The sequence below is a fragment of the Lolium rigidum genome, chromosome 6 (genome assembly GCF_022539505.1).
Source record: "Lolium rigidum isolate FL_2022 chromosome 6, APGP_CSIRO_Lrig_0.1, whole genome shotgun sequence".
Taxonomy (NCBI): Eukaryota; Viridiplantae; Streptophyta; class Magnoliopsida; order Poales; family Poaceae; genus Lolium; species Lolium rigidum.
In genome coordinates this window covers 34049520-34070402 of record NC_061513.1, presented here as the reverse complement: position 1 = coordinate 34070402, position 20883 = coordinate 34049520, and the positions used below count along the sequence as shown (strand labels likewise).

Here is a 20883-nt window from a genome sequence, read left to right as displayed (position 1 = left end):
ATCTCTTGTGACAAACATACATGCCATGGTAATAGGCAAAGTGTTCAGAGGTTACAGTTCCAAAAGATATTCACTGTTATTGAGCCAATTTCTATAGAATAGATCATCTAAACATAAGAGTTATTTTACACGTTTCACAAAAAAGGAGTTGTTTTACATGCCACTCCTGGTAATGGTAATACCAGTGCGAGGCTATTAGGCTCCATAGCAATGGTGTCTTCTGCTTTGCCTTCATATATGGAATCAACTACAAAGACACATGAATAGGTGCACCTTCCAGGGATAGTTCTTAAGTGCTGAAAAGTAGAGCCCCACAGATCTTGTGATTCAGTACACTCTGCGACAATATTCAGTCCAGCTTAGCATGAGACTGAGCATAAATCTGTAGGAAATTTTTACCACTATGGGAGCCTTCTTGTCTGGAAGATGACAAGGTAGCAGTATCAATAAAGCAGCAATTTTATGTACATGGAAAAAATATAGCATTCTGCAGTTTTAAATATCAATATATGAATAGGAAAGGTGAATCTCTTTCACCGAAAAGTCGAATTTCCATGTCCCTAACAATTCAATACTCCCACGGATGGGAACAAACTATCCATATGAATATTTCCAGAGTAAGAATTCACAATTTTGTATTATTTGCATATAGGCTAGAAACATATAAAGTGGGAAATTGTAGCGCATATATAATTATATGGACCTTTTACCATCCATGAATGAGTTATTGAACAAGCACACAATTCAGAGTAGGACAAGCAGCATACCTTGCTCTTATAATCTTGACACTGATAGAACAATTTCAAAGAACACTAAAATTATGCACTCTTGGTTTGTCACTGCACAACAATATGGAAATAAATTTTACTGCAACCTTGATTTTCCTTCAAATCAAACACATCTGAAGAAAATGTGTTATAAAAATCACTTGTGTCCCTGTCCGAGGCAAATGGTTGATAGATCATGAGAAATTAACACAAAAGTGATGTATCTTAGCTTCCAAACATCATATGTGTAAACAAATAGTACTGGCTCAATATGTCCAAATCATTTGCGTAAATAAATGATGTAATGGAAGCAAACAAATTAATAAACAACAAAACCAAAGAAAAACAAATAGATCAGCTCCCAGCTTGCCTAATTATCATATCAGTTATCAATTAACCACTGATCAATTAAAACATGGACATGTAATGACTAACTGAGTAATCATGATTAAATGAAGGAAGTGAGAGAGCAGTACGATTCATTTTTCAAGCAAGAGGATCTCTCGGTTTTGAAGCAAGTGAGGTAGCACTTTGGTTCATTCCTAAAGTAAAACCTGGTCAAATGCTCCGAGATAATTAACGATAGTGCTTGATATAGTTTTTGAACTGTTCAAGTGCAACAATCTAAGCAAGACGAAATGAATATAACCACCCATCTCCTCGAGATCTCATATCCGGATCTTGCTATGTAGCATCATCAACCCTACAACACAATGTAGAAAACTCACTGTCGTAAATCCGCAAAAAATAATATATCACAAAAAATGCACAAAATTGAGCTATTGAACAAAGGAAACTATATAACAAGGGAGCCAAAAAGTTATAGACATTTCACATCAGCGAATATCAAACAATTTCTCCATGGGTCTTCCAGCCAACCAGCACGGTAAAAGAAGATCAAGAATGTCCATGTGATTTGCTGCAACTATCACCTGCATGCCACTAACACAAAGTTGATGGTCATTTAATTGTAGGATTAGCACCTTCCACATCAGTAATTCATATGATGATTTGATCAGATAAGAAATGAGATAGAAGATGCCATAATTCTGAACAAAATGTTCGATTCACCAAAAAATTCAGAGAATCCAAGAAGTCCAAACAAATACTCCGTGGTAGTGCGTATGTAACTTGCTAAGAAAATTCAATCTGTCTTGCACCTGTGTGACCGAAATCTTCATAATGAGTCCAGAATGTTTTTCTCGATAAGTTTAAGCCTACAAGATACTGGCATTTTTAGCCCACGTATTGAAACTATGAAATACAGCCATGATCAACGGAACTGGTTCTAGAACATAGTTCAAATCACAGATAAGAAAACCAAGTTTGTTTTGTACTTGTAACTAAGTTGACTATTCAAGTTCAGATTTCATTCTTTAGACTGTAAAGCACAACAAACCTCTCTTTGCAAGAAACAAATTCATCTAATGATAAGAACTGAAAGAAAACTCTTTGTCACGTACCGAGCTTGTTGGAATAGCATCAGAATCTCCCTCTTGCAAGCCTAAATAACAACTTTACATAGAATTGTGTTTCTTGACATGCCATTCACCAGTACCCCGTTTGGAGCTCCACACGCAGATGCATTCCTAGCAGTGGAAAGAAGTGACCAATCTTCTGAGGTGTGAGGTGTGTAACACAACAGAGAGATAGTACATAACTTTAAATTATCTTAACTGGAATTGTATATGTGTTATCACCAGATTTTGGCTAAATCAGGAGGTGGGCCGCGATCAAGATGGGCTTGGAAGATTACATATGAAAGATCTATGAAGCGGCCTCGCGCGGAGAAGTTGGGCTAGTTAGCCCGCGTATCTTAGTAGAATAAATTATGTATCGATTTAGAAGTTAGAGTTTATCTCGTGCACGGTTTAGTGCACATCCACATTAGAAAGTCCCCTGGACTATAAATATGTACCTAGGGTTTATGGAATAAACAACAACTCACGTTCAACCCCAAAAACAAACCAATCTCGGCGCATCGCCAACTCCTTCGTCTCGAGGGTTTCTATCGGGTAAGCGACATGCTGCCTAGATCGCATCTTGCGATCTAGGCAGCACAAGCCCCACGTTGTTCATGCGTTGCTCGTATCGAAGCGCTTTTGATGGCGAGCAACGTAGTTATCATTAGATGTGTTAGGGTTAGCATTGTTCTTCGTTTAAGCATGCTTACGTAGTGCGACCCTTGCATATCTAGCCGTCCTCACGCCTATCTCAGGTGTGGGGGCGGCACCCGCTTGATCATTATTTAGTAGATCTGGTCCGTTACGATTGCTCCTTGTTCTACAAGGATTAGTTTAATATCTGCAATAGTTTGGCCTTACAAAGGGGGAGGATCCCGTGGCACGTAGGGTGGCGTTCGCAAGTCCTAAACGGGATGTTCCTAGGATCAACTTCATGTTGGTTTTTTGGCCTTGTTTAGGATCGGCTTACGAGCACCGTGCGTGGCCATCCGGCCCAACCTGGAGTAGGATGATCCGATTATGTGGTGAAAACCCTAAATCGTCGTAGATCTCATTAGCTTCATCTTGATCAAGCAGGACCACCAAGTATTCGTACACCCCGTACGGATCATGGGTGGATCGGCTCTTTGAGCCGATTCACGGGATAACCCGAGAGCCGATCGAGGCTCGTATTTAACGTTTACATGTATGCCCTGCAGAAACTAAGCGAGGCAATCTCATCACCTTCCCGACCAGGTATAGGTCAGGTGGCACGCCCTTGCACTTCGCAACGCCGCGTGTGACCAGAAGAGCATTGCGGGCCGTCGCTCGGAGGGGTCTCGGCCAGCCGCAGCTCTAGGCTCCCCCGGCTCTACGGTGTTGACAAGGCCGCTGCCCGCCGGTGGGTTTTGGCAGTCAACACATTCCGGCACGCCCGGTGGGACCTATCGTCTACATCGACCACATCGCCATCTACATCCGAGATGGCGGACGGCACGCCGATCACTCGCGACGAGATCAAAGCCATCCTCGAAGCCGCACTCTTCGGCTCCTCCCACCGAACCCACCCCCATGACGTCGGGGGAGGGGCTCCACGCCCGAAGGCGCGCTTAAGGAGAGAGATCTCTCCACCCCGTTGAAGGAGCGCACCAAGTCTCGGAAGCATGGGGATCTACCCAAGGAGCTCAGAAGGGAACATGACGGGATCAAGGCAACCCTTGGAGCCGAACTCATCGGCTCCGCTGAGAAGACCCGGCCGCATGATATCGGGCTTGGTACGAACCCACGCCCGGGGCCCGGTGTCGACACGGTGGATCTCAGCCACCCCATAAATCGGCCAAAGTGTTCCTTTGGTGTCAAGGTGGCAAGAGCTGCAAGCTACCACGGCAAAGAGGAAACAGAAGCAGCCACTCCCGTGGCAAGGATGAAGAAGGGGCCGATCCGCGCGGCCAACCCCGAGGTGAGGACATGCGGTACTCGGCAAGGGAGGGAATAAGAAGCATGCGGTATCAACGCCCACACTCTAAGCACCCTCTCGGCAAATACGAGCAACACCAAGACCGACGTCGGCGCTACGGCGCCGACGAGGAGGGGAATGTCCGGTCCGATGCCGAGGTCGGAAGGTACCGCCAACATGGTAGAAGCAACAACGGGTACGGTCGTCGCGCCGAAGGGAGGCCAAGGGGACGGAGTGACATGGATAAGCACTGGGAATGCCCGTTCTTCAAACATTGCTGGGACTCAGGGATGAGCCGATTGCCAACAATCGAGGACTGCCCGGAATGCAAACAAAGGAAGAAGGGTGCCGCTAACGTGTCTGTGTTCAGCCGGCTAGGGCCTTTCCCGCATCGGAACAAGCGTGCCGAGTCCCCTCGGATGGAAGGGCTCGAGGAGCCGGAGGACGGTGGCGAAGAATACAAATATCATCAGCCCGGATGGTGCCCCGATGGGCTCGGCCGTTCCCGGGAGCAAAAAGTCCAGCGTCTGCGTGAGTTGGAAGAAACTGAAAGATTATACCTGCGCACGCTAAGGAAAGCACGGCCTGATTTGGCCGCCAAAATCCTGCGAACCCGGGACGAGGAAGGTCAGCCACAAAGAAAAGAGTGGCGCCCCAAACAGAGAAAAGCCGATGATGAAACATCGGCTGGCACAAATATGGTGTTCATCCTCCCTTCGGAGTTCAATGCCCCAGGGTTAGACGAGACCTCCGTGGCACAACTTGACTGCGGCCCACGGCCGGTTATCTTTGAGAAGCCACGAGACAGGAGCTACGAGCATCCGAAGGCCCCGTACTTACGAGGGTATATTGATGGGAGGCCTGTAAACGGGATGCTCGGTAGACACCGGAGCGGCAGTTAACATCATGCCATACTCTATGCTACGTCGGCCGGGACGCTCGAGTTCGGATCTAATCAAGACCAACGTAACGTTGAGCGATTTCAACGGCCAAGCATCCGAAGCACGGGGAGTTCGAACGTGGATCCGACCGTAGGAAGGAAAACCATCCCTACGGCGTTCTTTATCGTTGATAGCACGAGCAGCTATGCTTTGTTTTGCCGGGAAGAGATTGGATCCACGCCAACCGCCGCATTCCTTCCACGATGCACCAATGCATAATACAGTGGGATGGTGATGAGGTGGAGGTCGTCCAAGCCGACGACTCGGCTGAAGTCTCAACGGCTGGCATGAATGCATGGGAAGCGGCAGGCCAAGAACCCTCTCGGGCATCAAATTGGACGGCTGCGAGCGCATCGATGTAACGAAGGGAAGGGTTAAGCTAGTTTTATCCACCGGCCCGACCATGTAGTTGAAGCCAAGCAATGTGCAAGTCGGCGAGGCTGATCCTTGTGATCGGCCCCGGGATCCGTGAAGGAGCATTACAAGACCTTCACCGAGCAAACAACGTGGAGGCCGATTCCGATGATCGGCCGGGAATATCCTCACCCACCATTCTGCTCGGGTTCAACATGTTATCCAACGAGCCGATACCATCAATTCTCTTGACAGAATCGGCTCGGGGGGCACCCAGGTATATAGAATACGAGGGTGTGCAACAGAACCATTTCATCTTCTGTTGATGGGTATTGGAACATGGGGGGCCGATATACAAGTCGGCCGGAAAAAATAAAAAAAAAAAAACAAAAAAAGGCATAGCCGATGCAGCAGGCATCGACTTAAGAGCAGAGAGGGTAGTTCCCTCCAAGAGTCTGGAGAGCGTCAGAAACACGAAAACGTCCTCACCGGAAGTTGCTTCAGCCTGCCGAAGATGATGAGCTGGTCTGATCAGCAAGGCGCAAGGTTTGGACTAAAGAAGCTCGGGGGAGGGCGGCTCGTCCTGAAATTCCCTCATTCTAAAGGAGCCGATTTGTTCTAAATCGGTTGATACGGCGTTGTGAGTTAGAAACCAAGGATGATTGACGTAATCGGCTCGTTGCTATTCTCACCTTGAAGGCCCGGGGGCAGCTCACTTTGAAGGTCTCCGCTCCGGGGAGCCGATCTCGTTGGGATCGGCCGAGCTCCGCACCGCAAGTTACCCGAAGAACGGTGTTTATGTTGCAAAATTATCATAACTTGGCTGGATCGGCTGTATGGACCCTCAACGGAAGGGAGGTGATCGGCTGGTGGCCCTGCGGGATAGCTCTCTTGGACATGGTTGAGCCCGCCCCGAAATCTCAATGGTGATGGTCCATCCTTTACCCTCGCCTTGGCTAAAGGCTCGGGGGGCAGCTCGCCCTTGAAGTCTAACCAACTCTGTCAAAGTGGGCCCGCTCTTCGTGTCGGCTCGTTCAAAAGACGGTGTTTATTGTAGAGGGAAGCCGTCGGAGCCGAACGAGCGGAATTCGGGGAGAATAAGGAAAAGGAGACCCGACATCATTTCAGGAGTTTTGCCGCTAGGTCCAACATGTCATCTTGAATGAGATCCGTGGATTCGCGCGAATAAGGCTTGGACTTGTGTGGCAAGGAGTTTGGGTCCGGATGGATCTATCTCGAAATCTAGTGTGGGAGGCCGATGTGGTGCCATCGGCTTGTTGGGCATGGTCTAGTGTGGCAATCGGCAGAATCGGGAGGGAATACAATCGGCTAAATTATCATGAAGGGAATCGGCAAAATCGAGTTGGGGAATTTCTTCATTAATGAGCCGATTTCTTACAGAGAAGAGCTGATTGCCCTCAAAAGAGAAGACTAGGGGGATACATTGTCCCGTCTGCTATTGCTAGTCCTATGCTAAGACCCTATCTAGGGGCCGCTGCTGCCCTCGTCGTCGTCGTCGTCGCCGTCGTCGCCACCGCCGGTGCTGCTCCCCGCCGGTTCGTCGTCGCTGCTCCAGCGGCCGCCGATAGGACCCTCGTCGTCTTCGTCTTCTTCGTCGACGTCGTCACTATCGACGTCGCGGAAGTTCCCGGGCCGAGGCAGCGGCGTTTGGCCGGCGGCTCATCGGAGGAGCCGTCTTCATCCTCTTCCTCCTCTCCTCTTCCTTCACCTCCTCGGAGGTGGTGAAGTCCGCCCGAGAGAGGCGGTCGTCTTCGCTCTCCACCACCGCTTCCTCGCCAGCAAGGAAGCGGAGATCGCTCTCCCCGTCGGTTTGGGATTTGTCATCCTCGGACCAGACGGAGGAGTCATGGTCCTCTTTGTCCCATTTTGTCGGGGCAAGGATGTCGTACGCCGCTTGCGTCCCCACGAGGGCGTCGACTCTCGGATTGGAGAGGACACGTGGGAAGGATCCGACGAAGAAGAAGAGGAAGAGGAAGAGGACATGGTTGCAGAGGAGGGTTTTTTGGAGTGCCACTGCGGAAGGGGAAAAGAAGAGAACTGTTCGTTGCGGCTAAATAAAAGGAGGTGGGGGTTTTTAATTTCCGAGCAGTTCTCGAGGACATGGTGCCAAAACTGTCAAATCGTGCAGAGAAGTTGGGAAGGCAAGTCGTCATGATGAGGCATGCTGCGACAGCTTCGCTCCGCCGTGATACGACCCCTCCGGGGAAAAAACAGAGTGGTTTTGAAATTACCATTACCAAAACCAGGGGGGCATGTGTTATCACCAGATTTTGGCTAAATCAGGAGGTGGGCCGCGATCAAGATGGGCTTGGAAGATTACATATGAAAGATCTATGAAGCGGCCTCGCGCGGAGAAGTTGGGCTAGTTAGCCCGCGTATCTTAGTAGAATAAATTATGTATCGATTTAGAAGTTAGAGTTTATCTCGTGCACGGTTTAGTGCACATCCACATTAGAAAGTCCCTCGGACTATAAATATGTACCTAGGGTTTATGGAATAAACAACAACTCACGTTCAACCCCAAAAACAAACCAATCTCGGCGCATCGCCAACTCCTTCGTCTCGAGGGTTTCTATCGGGTAAGCGACATGTCGCCTAGATCGCATCTTGCGATCTAGGCAGCACAAGCCCCACGTTGTTCATGCGTTGCTCGTATCGAAGCGCTTTTGATGGCGAGCAACGTAGTTATCATTAGATGTGTTAGGGTTAGCATTGTTCTTCGTTTAAGCATGCTTACGTAGTGCGACCCTTGCATATCTAGCCGTCCTCACGCCTATCTCGGGTGTGGGGGCGGCACCCCGCTTGATCATTATTTAGTAGATCTCGGTCCGTTACGATTGCTCCTTGTTCTACAAGGATTAGTTTAATATCTGCAATAGTTTGGCCTTACAAAGGGGGGAGGATCCTGTGGCACGTAGGGTGGCGTTCGCAAGTCCTAAACGGGATGTTCCTAGGATCAACTTCATGTTGGTTTTTTGGCCTTGTTTAGGATCGGCTTACGAGCACCGTGCGTGGCCATCCGGCCCAACCTCGGAGTAGGATGATCCGATTATGTGGTGAAAACCCTAAATCGTCGTAGATCTCATTAGCTTCATCTTGATCAAGCAGGACCACCAAGTATTCGTACACCCCGTACGGATCATGGGTGGATCGGCTCTTTGAGCCGATTCACGAGATAACCCGAGAGCCGATCGAGGCTCGTATTTAACGTTTACATGTATGCCCTGCAGGAAACTAAGCGAGGCAATCTCATCACCTTCCCGACCGGGTATAGGTCGGGTGGCACGCCTTGCACTTCGCAACGCCGCGTGTGACCAGAAGAGCATTGCGGGCCGTCGCTCGGAGGGGTCTCAGCCAGCCGCAGCTCTAGGCTCCCCCCGGCTCTACAGTGTTGACAAGGCCGCTGCCCGCCGGTGGGTTTTGGCAGTCAACAATATGGCATAAAATAAGATATTGTCATCTGCAAAAACCCGTATGGAGCAGTTCAAGTAACCGTGTTTCACCTGGATGCAGACCACTCTTTTCCCAATTTCCATCTGAATTCGATATGGCTTGCTGCTCAATGCCCAAGGAGCAAAAACTGTACATGGTTTGCTGCTCCTGCAGAAGAAATCGTTCACTGGGGAGAAAGGGAGAAGAAAGGAAAAAGTAAGACATAGAGATTAGGGGGAAGAGAGACATGGTTGCTCAGCTACCTGTAGAGCACCCGCTGCATCATCGTCAAGCATGTCCATTGTCTTGATGTCTTTGCACGAGGTTGGTTGCGGCATATCTGGATGCAGAAGATGTCAGACGATGGGCTACCTTGGCAAGTGTCAATCTGGGCGGCGAGATTACTGATACGGGAATACACCGGCGCTGCAAGGCGATCAACGCAGACCCTCGATCGAGAGGCGCGGGCATGGGCGCAGTCTCTCCTAGGCACTGAGTTGACTTACAAATCTCGTCGCCATCACCGCCTCGTCATGGCCAGTGTGCTAACTCTTCGCCTCGCCCGTCGGTGGCCCTTGTCACAGAGGAGGGTGGTGGTGCTGGGATGAGGCCAGGGAGAGGAGGTGTGCAGCTGTGGTGGCGGTGGCGGGGAAGAAGATCTGGATGGGAGGGGAAATGGGTGGCGTGTCTTGGGAGGCCATGTGCATTGGGAGAGAGAAGATCGGCTCGGGCATCGGGGCTCGATGCGCTTTCTTCCCAACGAAGGAATCCCGGGTGAGATATCGTACGAAACAACAAACAACCCCTCACAATTACAAGAGCTATGGCCCATGGACAGTGTATGGAGGGTAGAGCACCTACTATTCTGCCCAACTCCTACCAACTGTAGCATGCCACACGAGAAAGCAACCAGGGAAAAGATTCGGCCAACAGAAGAGCGCAAAGTGGCTATCGTGGACGGTCCTGGCATAGGGCAAACCTATACGCACTTGCTTGTTCTCAATTCGAGCATCTGGGATGTGAAACTGGCGATTGAAAAGCGTGATTGTCCTCTGGAACCGCATTGTGTGTTCTTTGGGTGCATAGTTGCGGTTCTAGCAGAGCTAAGCTTGCTGCATCAGAGGAACAAAAGTACGGCAGTTTAACCAGTGGACCGTCACAACTCTAGGCTGAGAACAGACGAGGTTTGCCAGAGTATTTGTGATGTTCATTCATATCGCCAGGATACAGAATTGCTCCACCTGCAATTTATTTTAGATGTCTTTTTCTTTTGGAAGGAACACATTCTGTATATATTTCAGCAACCAGAGCCAGCACAACTGTACAACACGATCCTTGGCTACAAGATTGGACATAAAAAAAAACAGGGTCATCTCGCAGCCATATGGTTTGGGGTTCACAACTTCTCACACCAGTTTCACATAAGAAAAAATATTTTATAAAATGAGGTTTAGAGAGTATAAAGTACTATAAATTTGTACATGTATATTTTATAAATAAATATGCTCCGCTGGATATGAAAATTTGTGAATTTTTTTGTTTAAATGTTGTGTATAAAATAAAATATTCAAGCAACTTTTGAAAATTATTTGGATCGAAAAAAAATGTTGTATGCCAAAAACCTGAGCTAAGCCCAGCCCACCCAAGTCCATTAAAAAAGGTTGTACGTACAATGAAAATTGTTTGGATATAAAACCTGAGCTAAGCCAAGTCCATTCACGCTGTTTCCCCAAATCACCGCAACTCCTCTATCGTTCCTGGAGGTGGAGGGTGTGATGGAATCTCGGCCGGCGACAATGGCGAAGGCGTCAAGGGCAGGAGCGCCGCCTCCCTGCATCTCCCTCCCGGAGGAGATCACCACCTGGGAGATCCTCGTCCGCCTCCCCGCAAAGTCCCTCCTCCGCTGCCGCGCCGTCTGTCGCACCTGGCGCCGGGTCACCTGCGCCCGCGACTTCCTCCTCGCCCACCATGCCCGCCAGCGCTCCCTTCCCATCGTCTCGGGTGTACTGGTCCCCGGATCCGAGCACGAAGGCGCTCGCTACGAAGACATCATGGCCTTCAATCACCGGGCTGCCGGCGCCCAGCTCCAACCAGTCGCCCGGCTTGACGCCTCCTTCTTTGTGGAGTGCTCCTGCGACGGCCTCCTCGTCCTCTCCAAGCTTTTCACAAGTGTCACCCAACTCTCCGTCTGCAACCCGGTCACTCGTGAGCATGCCCACCTCGTGGACTTCACTTTTTTCAGTTTATTGGGAATGTACCTGCACCATCCTACGGGTGAGTACCGGCTGTTACTGCATCGGAGGAGACAGACGGCGGTGTCGATTGCCGGAACTCTGCTGCCTAAAGGTAAAATTGGCTGCTACATCTTCACGCCGGGCTCTGGCCAGCCACCGAGGTACATTCAGGGGCCAGAAGAAGAAGCGTCAGGGTTGCGCATCAGATCACCTTCCCTGGCCCGTGATAATCTGCACTGGTTCACAGTGCAGCGAGTGCAGCGTCATAGCAGAATCAGGTTGGTATTTGTGTTTGACACCACCACCGAGTCATTCCGGCAGATGCATGTTCCAGCTGTTCTTCGCCCCAAGTCAAATATCTTCGAGATGGATGGCACGCTTGGCATATACAGCTATAAGGATGCCACCAAAGTTGTTTCTATATGGATGTTGCAGGACTACGAACGCGGGGTTTGGAAGTTCAAGTACCAGGTTGAATTGCCCATTGCAAAAATCAGAGGGCAGTTTGGAGTGAGGGAAGGTAGTTGGGACGTGGTCGTTGCGTGGGCCGACGGTGACGTCCTCTTGCTGGTCAGTCATGGTGGATGGATGTTTTACGTCAACACTGATGGTGAACTGGTTGACAGCTTCCATCGTGATGGCCATAACATCTATGCCTGGGACCTTCGGTTCAAACAAACTCTTGTTCCGCATAACTTCTTCATGGCACTTGAAGATTCTTCTGTGAACGCTTCGCCTTTCCTCTGATGGCTGTTGAGTGAGGTGGTTCTTCTCTACAGATTAGTTGTCGTATCCTCATTAGCTGCAATAAATATGAACTGGATCATTTATGAGCATGCTAGCTTCTTCGTTTTTGCCTTGATGTGCATAAACTATGATCAGAGGCTCCTAGTGCTATGTGGTTGCATCAAATCTATAATTTTTTAGATACCCTTTCAAGCTGAAGTGACTACTGTCGTGTGTTGGTGCTAAATTACCAAGTCATTGTGCTCTGCTTTTTTTACTACTTACCAACTGACATGCCTCATGACTCTGTTTTGTTGGGCTGAGGAATTTACTTTTTTATATTATTTATCTAGTGCTTTCACAACTACTGAATTGTTATTTATCTATATACTCATGCCCCTATTCAGAGCTGAGGAATTGATTGATTTATTTCATTTATCTAGTGCTTCTCCTTAGTACTAAGTGTTGGCAATCTATATGCCCATGTCCCTGTCTCTTGAACTGAAGAATTGATGTTACATTTTTATCTAGCAGTATTCTACTCTTCTTAATAGTCAATGTGCTGAGAAGAGGGAGGATTTCCTTTTTGTTGACTTGCAAGCTCAATCTGATTTTTGGAAGATGGTTGGAGCATTACTCGACATAGTTTAAAATAGCCGGCTATCTCATTTAGCCGCAATTTTTTTAGAGGCTATAAAAGGCTATAGCTGGGTTATAGCGGGCTATTCCATTTAACCTTTTTTCAAAAAATTGAAATATTTTTGTCATATCTTACCAAAAGAAGAGGAAAACTATGACTTAAATACAATTTGTGATACAACTTATTTAACTATTCAAGGCAAACAAGTATTCAGATATTCAACTCACAAGTTTTATCTAATTATACTGAATGCAAATTCGGAAAACAAGAAATAAAAAATAAAAGAGAAGATAAATTCAAAATACAGGAGGTTTAGCGGCTAAATTAGAGGCTAAACAGGGGCTAAATTAGGCTATAGCCGGCTATTAGCGGTTTTTTCTTATTTAGCCTACAAAGGGCATAGCCGCAGCGACAGGTCTCCTGAAAGGCTATACCCGGGCTATAGCCGGCTATTTAAAACCATGTTACTCGATAGCTTAAATGTTTGCATCATAAGTCAATTTCTCAATGAAAAGCTCTGTTACTATTAGATTTTCTTTGTGATTCCATTGTATCTAGTTAGGTAGGTCTTATGGATATTAATAAGCTCATCGTCACAGCGAGAATTCAACATGGTTATATTTTTCTCGTTCCGAGGAGTTGTATTCTTGTAGAAAAGACTGGTACTGCAACCTAAAAATAATAGGAATACCTTTTTGTGCTTTCCATCCTGGCACTGTTTTTCTTTCGCTTTGTTTGGGGTGATCTCTTGTTATTTCACTTTACCTGCTAACCATGTTAAGGTTTAATGCTTCATGGGATATAATAAGCACCTACAAGGTTTATCATGGTTAGGCTCACATCCCATGTTTTTTTATGTCTGAAGGGGGGACAAGCACCAGGCCAATTGTGTGACAATACAATTGTAGAAGAAAGCACTCTATCATTTATTTACTGCATACATGTATCATGTGTCATTGCAGTATAGGTAATTGCTCGCATTTAGTCTTGAGGAGACTAATGAGATCCATACTGCATACTGTATTAGCCATTGCAGTACTACCAACCTGAACATCTGTGAATACCTTTTTGTGTGTGCTTCCATCCTGACACCGTTTTTTTTCTGTTGCATTGCTTGAATGATCTCTTATTGTTTCACTTTACCTGCTAACCATGATAATGGTTGGCGCTTCATGTGATGTTCATCTTAACAGAAGTCCGAGACACAAAACTTTATGTCTCAAGCAGGACAACACCATACAAATTGTGTGACAGTATAGTTGTAGAAGTAAGAACTCTGGATCATTTTTCACTGGCTCACTAATACCTCAAAAGCACTAAATTTCTGTGACTAAAATCTCAAGCACTCAGACCAAGAAACGATACTTGTACTAATAAGCACTAAAATGGTTTTGCCATAGTCTAGGTCAGGTCCCACAATCTGTTTATATCTCAAGCTTGTACAGCAGCAGGCCATGTGGAAATATGTAAATTTGTAGAATTGTAAAAGTAAGTTCACCATCCATATTAATTGATCCAGCATGTCTGTCTGAGATACGAAACCGGCAATCGAGAAGTCTCTTCACCTGAAACTATTTGGTGTGCTAAGCAGAGAATTCGTAGCAGTAAAGCATAGACCAGTGGATGAGAGTAGCAGGTGATTCGTGGAACAACATGAACAGCAGTTGCATGCACAGCTATTAGTTCTCACTGTAAATCCATATGTTCTTCACCTTAGAGAACAGCTACATCAAGTCATGGTTTGTTTGACCTGGTTCGGTGGCGTCTGGTACTACTGGAGGGCCTTCATCTCTGCGTACCCCTGGTTCTTGGTGGCCTGGGTTTGGTGGCTTCTTCGGATCCTGGTAAGTTGGGTCTGGCTAACTATTAGAAGTTCAAACTTTGCACTTTTGCCAGTGAAATCATCAATTTATTCAGTTGACATCTTGAAAGGAAAGTAAAAAACAGAACAATTAATCCAATTAGATGGTTATTAGTGGTTCGTCTGAACTTTCAGGGCTAAATCTAAAGTGCAAGCTAGTGATGAAGCATGTTGTTTAGCTTTCTTTTCTTACTGCTACCTCTGAAAACAGAACGAATGTTTCGGGCAGATCCCTCACGGACAGAACCAAAGCCTGCACCCCGAAGGAAGGAGCGCGAGGCCTCTCCTCCCTCCCTCCTCCCTCTCGGCCGCCGGGAGCCAAGAACCGCTTGCGTCCCCGCAGTCAGATCTCCCCCGCCGTTCCGCCTCCATAAACAAAGGAAGAAAGAAGCGCCTCGGTCGCTCCCCGCGGGCGACCTGGGCGCCAACCGTAGCCTGTTGGGAGCAGCTCCGCCTGCACACTCCTCCCCCGCCGCCGCCGGCAAGCGTCGCCGGGCAAAGCCCGCGCGGCGTGGGCGGCGGCGGGATCTCCCTTCCCAGCTCCAGAGGCGGGCTGCGCGGGGCAGCCTCGTCGACCGGAGGCGCGGGCCGGTGCCCTGATGCGTCATGGGCAGCGGCGCTCAAGCGAGCGCCGATGCGGTTGAGGCCGGCGGCGCTCAAGCGAGCGTCGTGGTGAGTCGGTCGCGCTCAAGTGAGCGGCGGCCTCAGATCGGAGCGGTGGGGGACTGAGGTGCGGCGGTTCTTGGCGGGGCGGCGGAGGCCGGCAGGTGCGGCGCTGGCGTGCTGCATCGCGCCTGGCTGCGCGGGTCCGATTGGGCCGGATCTAGGCCGCCCGGGCCGCGTCCTTCGCGGTGGCACGACGCCCTGCTCCGGCTGCTCTCCAGTCTTGATGTGGCAGCCTTGCTTGCCTGCTTCCTTTGCTGGCCAGGGCAGCGGACAGGCCGAGCGGATGGCCAAGCGGCCTTGCTCCAATTCCGGGAACCTGGCGGCTCGGGCAGTTTGGAGGCTGCCTAGTTGAAGGCTGGAGGGAGGTGGGGTGCACACAGATTCTTGGTGGCCAGCGGGGGTGCTAGTCATGAAGCCGCCCTTGAAGTTGCTCCGGCGAGGTACGTGTGGAGAGGTTGGGTGTGACTGAGGTGTGCCGGGAACTCAGGTTCCAGCGAGGTGTGCAGTTCTCCGGATGAAAATCTTGCTCGACTTCCGTCGATGCCGGTGATGACGTCACTTCTGTGTGTCGTTTGCCTTGTTGAAGGCATTACCGAGGAGATCAATCACTTCTCCCGCTCTTGGTTCTTGTCTTTGGGTGAAAACCTAAATCCGCATGTCGGATTGGCGATGGCGGCATCCTCGATGTCGTTACTTCAGTGGAAGCATCGTTTTGGAGACAATGTACTGATGTGAGCACCTGGGCTGTGGTCAAGCGGCTGGTCGGGCACTTTCAATGGCGCGTGTTCTTGGAGTCTGTGGTGCTGGGTCTCGTGGGGTTGCCCTGTGGTGGCGGTGGCAGGAGCACTCTCGACATGCAGGCGGCGCCAGACGAGTCCTGTTTTCCGCCCTCTCAAGACCGGAGCGGCACATGTCGCCTCCCTTCGGTTATGTCTTCTCTCTCCGATGTTGTTGAAGACGGCAAACAAGCTCGTGGCAATGGTGATCGATTCAACATGTTTGGAGTGACCTTGGGGCTGTTGCAATGAAGTCGAAGACGTCCCACCGTAAGCACGAGGGATGATGTTCGGTGACGCTGCTTACCCGGTGGTGTGCTTCTATGTTTGTGCCGCTCCTAGCCTTCCCGGCGTTCTTTATGTCTAGCGGTGCTCTTGTTGATGTAAAGATTTTCGCCCGGTTTTCCTTCAATAAACTGAGCAGTTTGGGTCTCCGTACTTTTTTTCTTCTAATGCAATGAACACAGCTGTTCTCCTGCTGTTATTCAAAAAAAAAGAAAACAGAACGAATGCATGTTGGTGCAGCAAATGATGCAATGGGTTAGTCTTTGGCCTAAATATTTTGTGTGAGCAATTTCGGCTGTTGGGGCTGTCCCTCTCTACCGTATAAATACTACTCTGTATGTAAAAAAAAACTCGGATCTAGAGAGACCCATAGATTTTTTCTTGGTGGCTGGGCCCACAACCGATCTGTAAATTATTTAGCCAAAAGCAAGGCAAAAAGAACTCGAAATGAGTGAAATGGAACATTAAAATATGTATAACTTCAACAATATTGGTAGTTTTATATGCCGAGTAGAATATTATTGTCAAGAAAAGAATTTTTTTGATCTCATGGGAAAACTGTTTATTCGTGAAACCAAAAAAAAAAGGTTGTATTTTACCAAGTTCGCGTTATTCTCCTTCTGGGCTGAAGGCCTAAAGCCCTTCTCGTTTGAGATCCACGGTCTAGCCCAGGTCAAATCCACTGTTATTTGTTCCTAAAAAAAAAATCCAGTCATCTAAAAAAACCACTCTTTTTCCCCCTCCGCCGCCGGCCTGCCGCCAGCAAAGCTCTTCTCGTTCCTGCACGGGAGCAGCGGCCGGCATGACCTCCCAGCCGGCGATCATGGCGGAGGACGCAATAGCAGGAGTGATGCCTCTTCTCCCCGGCATCCCGGATGAGCTCGCCATCTGGGAGATCCTCATCCGCCTCCCGCCAAAATCCCTTCTCCGCTGCCGCGCCGTCTGTCGCGCCTGGCGCCGCGCAACCTCCATCCGCGCCTTCCTCCTGGCTCACCATGACCGCCAGGCCTCACTGCCCATCGTCTGGGGTAAACTCGTCTCTGGATCCGAGCACGGCGGTGCCCGCTACAAAGACTTCCTCGCCTTCAATCAACGGGCCACCGACGCCCAGCTCCAGCCTGTTGCCCGGCTTGACCAGTCCTACAGTCTGCGAGCCATATGTGACGGCCTCCTCATCCTCTCCAACTACAAGAGTGACACCTACTATCGCATCTGCTTCTCCATCTGCAACCCGGTCACTCGTCAGAGTGCTCCCCTCCGGCAGCCGTCGGGCTTCATATTATTGGGAATGTACCTGCACCGTCCTACCGGCGAATACCGGCTGTTACTGGGCCGGAGGACCTACGGGGTGTCGCCAATTCTTGGATCGGTGATGGGTAAAGGTGAAATTAGCTGCTATGTCTTCGTCTTGGGCTCCGACCAGCCACCCAGGTACATTCAGCGGCTGGATCCAGAGTCAGGGTTGTGCTTCCTAACACCTACCCTGGTCCGTGATAGCCTGCATTGGTTCTCACTGCAGCACCAGAGCCAAAGCAGACGCATAATTGTATTTGACACCACAGCTGAGTTGTTCAGGCAGATGCGTGCTCCACTTCTTCCCACCAGCTCATGTATCTTTGAAATGGATGGAACCCTAGGCATCTATAGCCATAAAGATGACATGAAAGTTGTTGATATATGGGTGTTGCAAAACTACGAAGGCGAGATCTGGGAGTGCAAGTACCGAGTTGAATTGCCGGTCGATGAAATCATTGGGCTGTTTGGAAGGAGGGAAGGCCATTGGGATGTGACCGCTGTGACGGCGGATGGTGACATCCTGTTGCTGCTCAGTCATGGCCACTGGCTGTTTTACGTTGACATTGACGGTAAACTGGTTGACAGTTTCCATCGTGATGGCCAATACTTATCTCCTTGTGGACTTCGACTGAAACAAACTCTTGTTCCTCATACCTTCTTCACGGCACTAGAAGACCATGTTGTGAATGCTTCGCCTTTCATCTGAAGGCAGTTGCGCGAGCTGGTACTTCTTTGCAGCCTAGCTGCCGTATCTTCATAAGCTGCAATATCTATGAAGTGAATCAAGTATGAACCTGCTGGTTTCTTCTTTTTTCAATCGATGTACATAAAGTGACGATCAGAGTATATGGTTGCATAAAATCTGTGCTTGTTTCAATACCCTCTCAGGCTGAAGTCACTACGGTGTGTGCTGATTCTAGAATTACCAAGTCATTTTCTCTGCTTTCGAAATATTTACCACTTGATCCACCTCATGTCTCTATTTTCGTGGGCTTAGGAATTAACTTTGCTTTATGTATCTAGTGTGCTTCTTAGTACTGAATTGTTATCAACCATATGCCTCAAATCCCTATCCGTTGAACTGAAGAACTGACTTTACCTTTTTTTATCTAGTCGTCTCCTTGATAGTCAATATTTAGGGTGTTTCCTGTTTCTACCAATGTTGTAGCTGACGAAGAAAAGAGGCACATTTCCTCTTGTTGACTGGCAAGCTGCATCTAACTTTTAGAAGTCCTTGTAGTACTACCCGTTAAATTAATGGTTGCATCATACTCAACATCTCAATGGAATGTTCTATTATAATTCCTTTTTCTTCATGAATTTATTGCATCTGCTATGGTAGGTCTTATGGAGAGTGGGAGACTAGGAAGCTCACCTTATACTGAGAGTTGGACATGCTTACGGGTTTGTCTCATTCCAAGGAGGTACTGCAGCCAGAAAAATATCTGAATACCTTTTTGTGCTTTCATCCTGATGCCGTTTGTATGTTGGATTGGTTGGAATGATCTCTTATAATTATCCTTCGTCTGCCAACCATTTTAAGGATTAATGATTCATGTTTCAGTCTAAACTGGATTGTTGAGTCTATGGTGTGCATTGGTTTTTGTTTTGTTTTTTTAATGCATTGGCTTGCTCTGGGCAATAAACATTTTCTAATTTCTGTGATGGAATTACTGTTTGCTGTCTTAATTAGGACATGATATGTATGTACCCAAAGCTCCACTATTGAGCGCCATGCTATCTTGTCTGCAGCGTGGTCTGGCAGTAGATAATGTCAGCTCAACTCTTTTCCCTTTCTCCTGAATGCAGCCCCTGCAACTGAAACATTGAATATATGACACGCCTCATTGTTCTCCATAAGATTTGTTAATTTTGCAATGCTTTGTGCTGGGCAAAAGATGAAGTTATAGATTTGCTTAGTTACCGGTTGTCTGTGGAACTAGTGTACGCTGCTGCCAAACTTAGAGCATGGTACAGACCTAATGTTCATCTACTTTTGTAATGCTCCCTGGTGTCTATGATTCACCCCTTTGTACTATTTTCTTTTGTAACGTGTTATGTGTTGGATTTCGGGCATTACTGTAGCACAACAGCTGTTGGGAACTGAAGATGTGCTTTGCAGCTCACCATGGCTGCTAAGAACTTAAGAATTGCTTTGTATATAAAATTCATTTACGACAGATTTTGTAGTTGGCTGTTTCTAGATGGGTTTTGTTGATTCAGAGGTCACATGTTTTGGCCGAGCAGGTGTATCATTTTTACAGCTGTATGATGTTCAGAGAATATGTACATGTTGATTAGATCATACCATCATACCATGATTTTTTTTGAATGTACAATGTAATGCAGGTCCAGTTGATCTCACGCTGGAGATTGCACTCGAGAATCAATAACCCAAAACTGTACAGTTCGTGTACATAAGAGTAGGCAGCTGAGTTCAGAATGGTAGTTGGAAGTTGGAATGCAGACCAAACTGACCAGTGGCTGAGAATCACAGGTGATCCATGGAACGGCAGGTACAAGCACTGCTAGTTCTTGTTCTCCCCGTACGCCTATAAATTCCCCCTGCTCTCTCTGGGTCTGTGCTTTAGTTTGAGTTCTTGTGAAGCTGTAGATTTTTTGCATTCCAGTAGCTCTTTCTCCTGCCGACATGGATCCACATGGGCCTGGAGGACCAGGTTGGGGAGGCCCTGGAGGCCCCGGAGGCCCCGGAGGCCCTGGAGGGTGGAGTCCAGTTCCTCCTGGTGGTCCTGGCGGTCCTGGAGGCCCTGGAGGGTGGAGTCCACTTCCTCCTGGAGGTCCTGGAGGCCCTGGAGGTTGGAGTCCAGTTCCTCCTGGAGGGCCTGGAGGCCCGGGTGGTCCTGGTTCTGGGGGGCCTGGATTTGGTGGCTTCTTCGGGTCATGGTAAAGTTGGAACCTCAGCTAACCGATGGAAAATTCTCAAAACAAAAAAAGCTAACCGATGGAAAACTGACCTTTGCATTTTTTGCCAGAAAAATCCTCAGTCTATTCAGTTAGCATCTCAAGCATAGTAGCATCACCAGTTCTTTGGATTTTCAAGACAGATACCTCTTATTCTCTGAAACTGAACGAATGTCTTTTTCTGCAGCTTCTACCTGCTCTGTTGCTGCTGCCTACTCCAAGATTGCTGTGGCCCGTTCTTCGGACCCCCAGGCCCAGGCGGCCCAACGCCGCCCTTCTGAGTTCTGGCAGCACGCCAATCGCCAAACATATCCACCGCGACAAATAATGCACTGGGGTTACAGTTATTAGCAAAAGCATTCACTAAAGGAATCACTTGGTGAACACTGGAAGTGTCTCTTGCTGCAGTATAAATTATACTAGTGAAACGAAACATTTATGTTATCTCTCTTTTAGATTATTGTACGCAGTCTTACACTCTTACCTACTAGTTACTAATTATCATGTTACATCATTGACTGAATGCAATTACACACTACTTCACAAAGCAAGTACATACTAGT

The 20883-nt window shown here is 48.2% G+C and overlaps 1 protein-coding gene and 1 long non-coding RNA gene across 2 annotated transcripts; both read left to right on the top strand.

Moving 5' to 3' along the window:
* Positions 1-16904: 16904 nt before the first annotated feature.
* On the top strand, positions 16905-18104 carry LOC124662430. The gene has a single exon (XM_047200271.1). It carries the CDS (start codon positions 16905-16907, stop codon positions 18102-18104), a length of 1200 nt encoding a protein of 399 aa, XP_047056227.1.
* Positions 18105-18524: 420 nt separating this feature from the next.
* On the top strand, positions 18525-20104 carry LOC124659701. The gene is made up of 3 exons (XR_006989672.1): positions 18525-18822; positions 19748-19914; positions 20029-20104. It is a non-coding gene; the product is annotated as an uncharacterized LOC124659701 (long non-coding RNA).
* The last annotated feature ends 779 nt before the right edge of the window (positions 20105-20883 follow it).

Excerpts from the sequence above, each read along its gene's own strand:
- LOC124662430 (XM_047200271.1), top strand. The coding sequence starts at position 16,905 with ATGACCTCCCAGCCGGCGATCATGGCGGAGGACGCAATAGCAGGAGTG.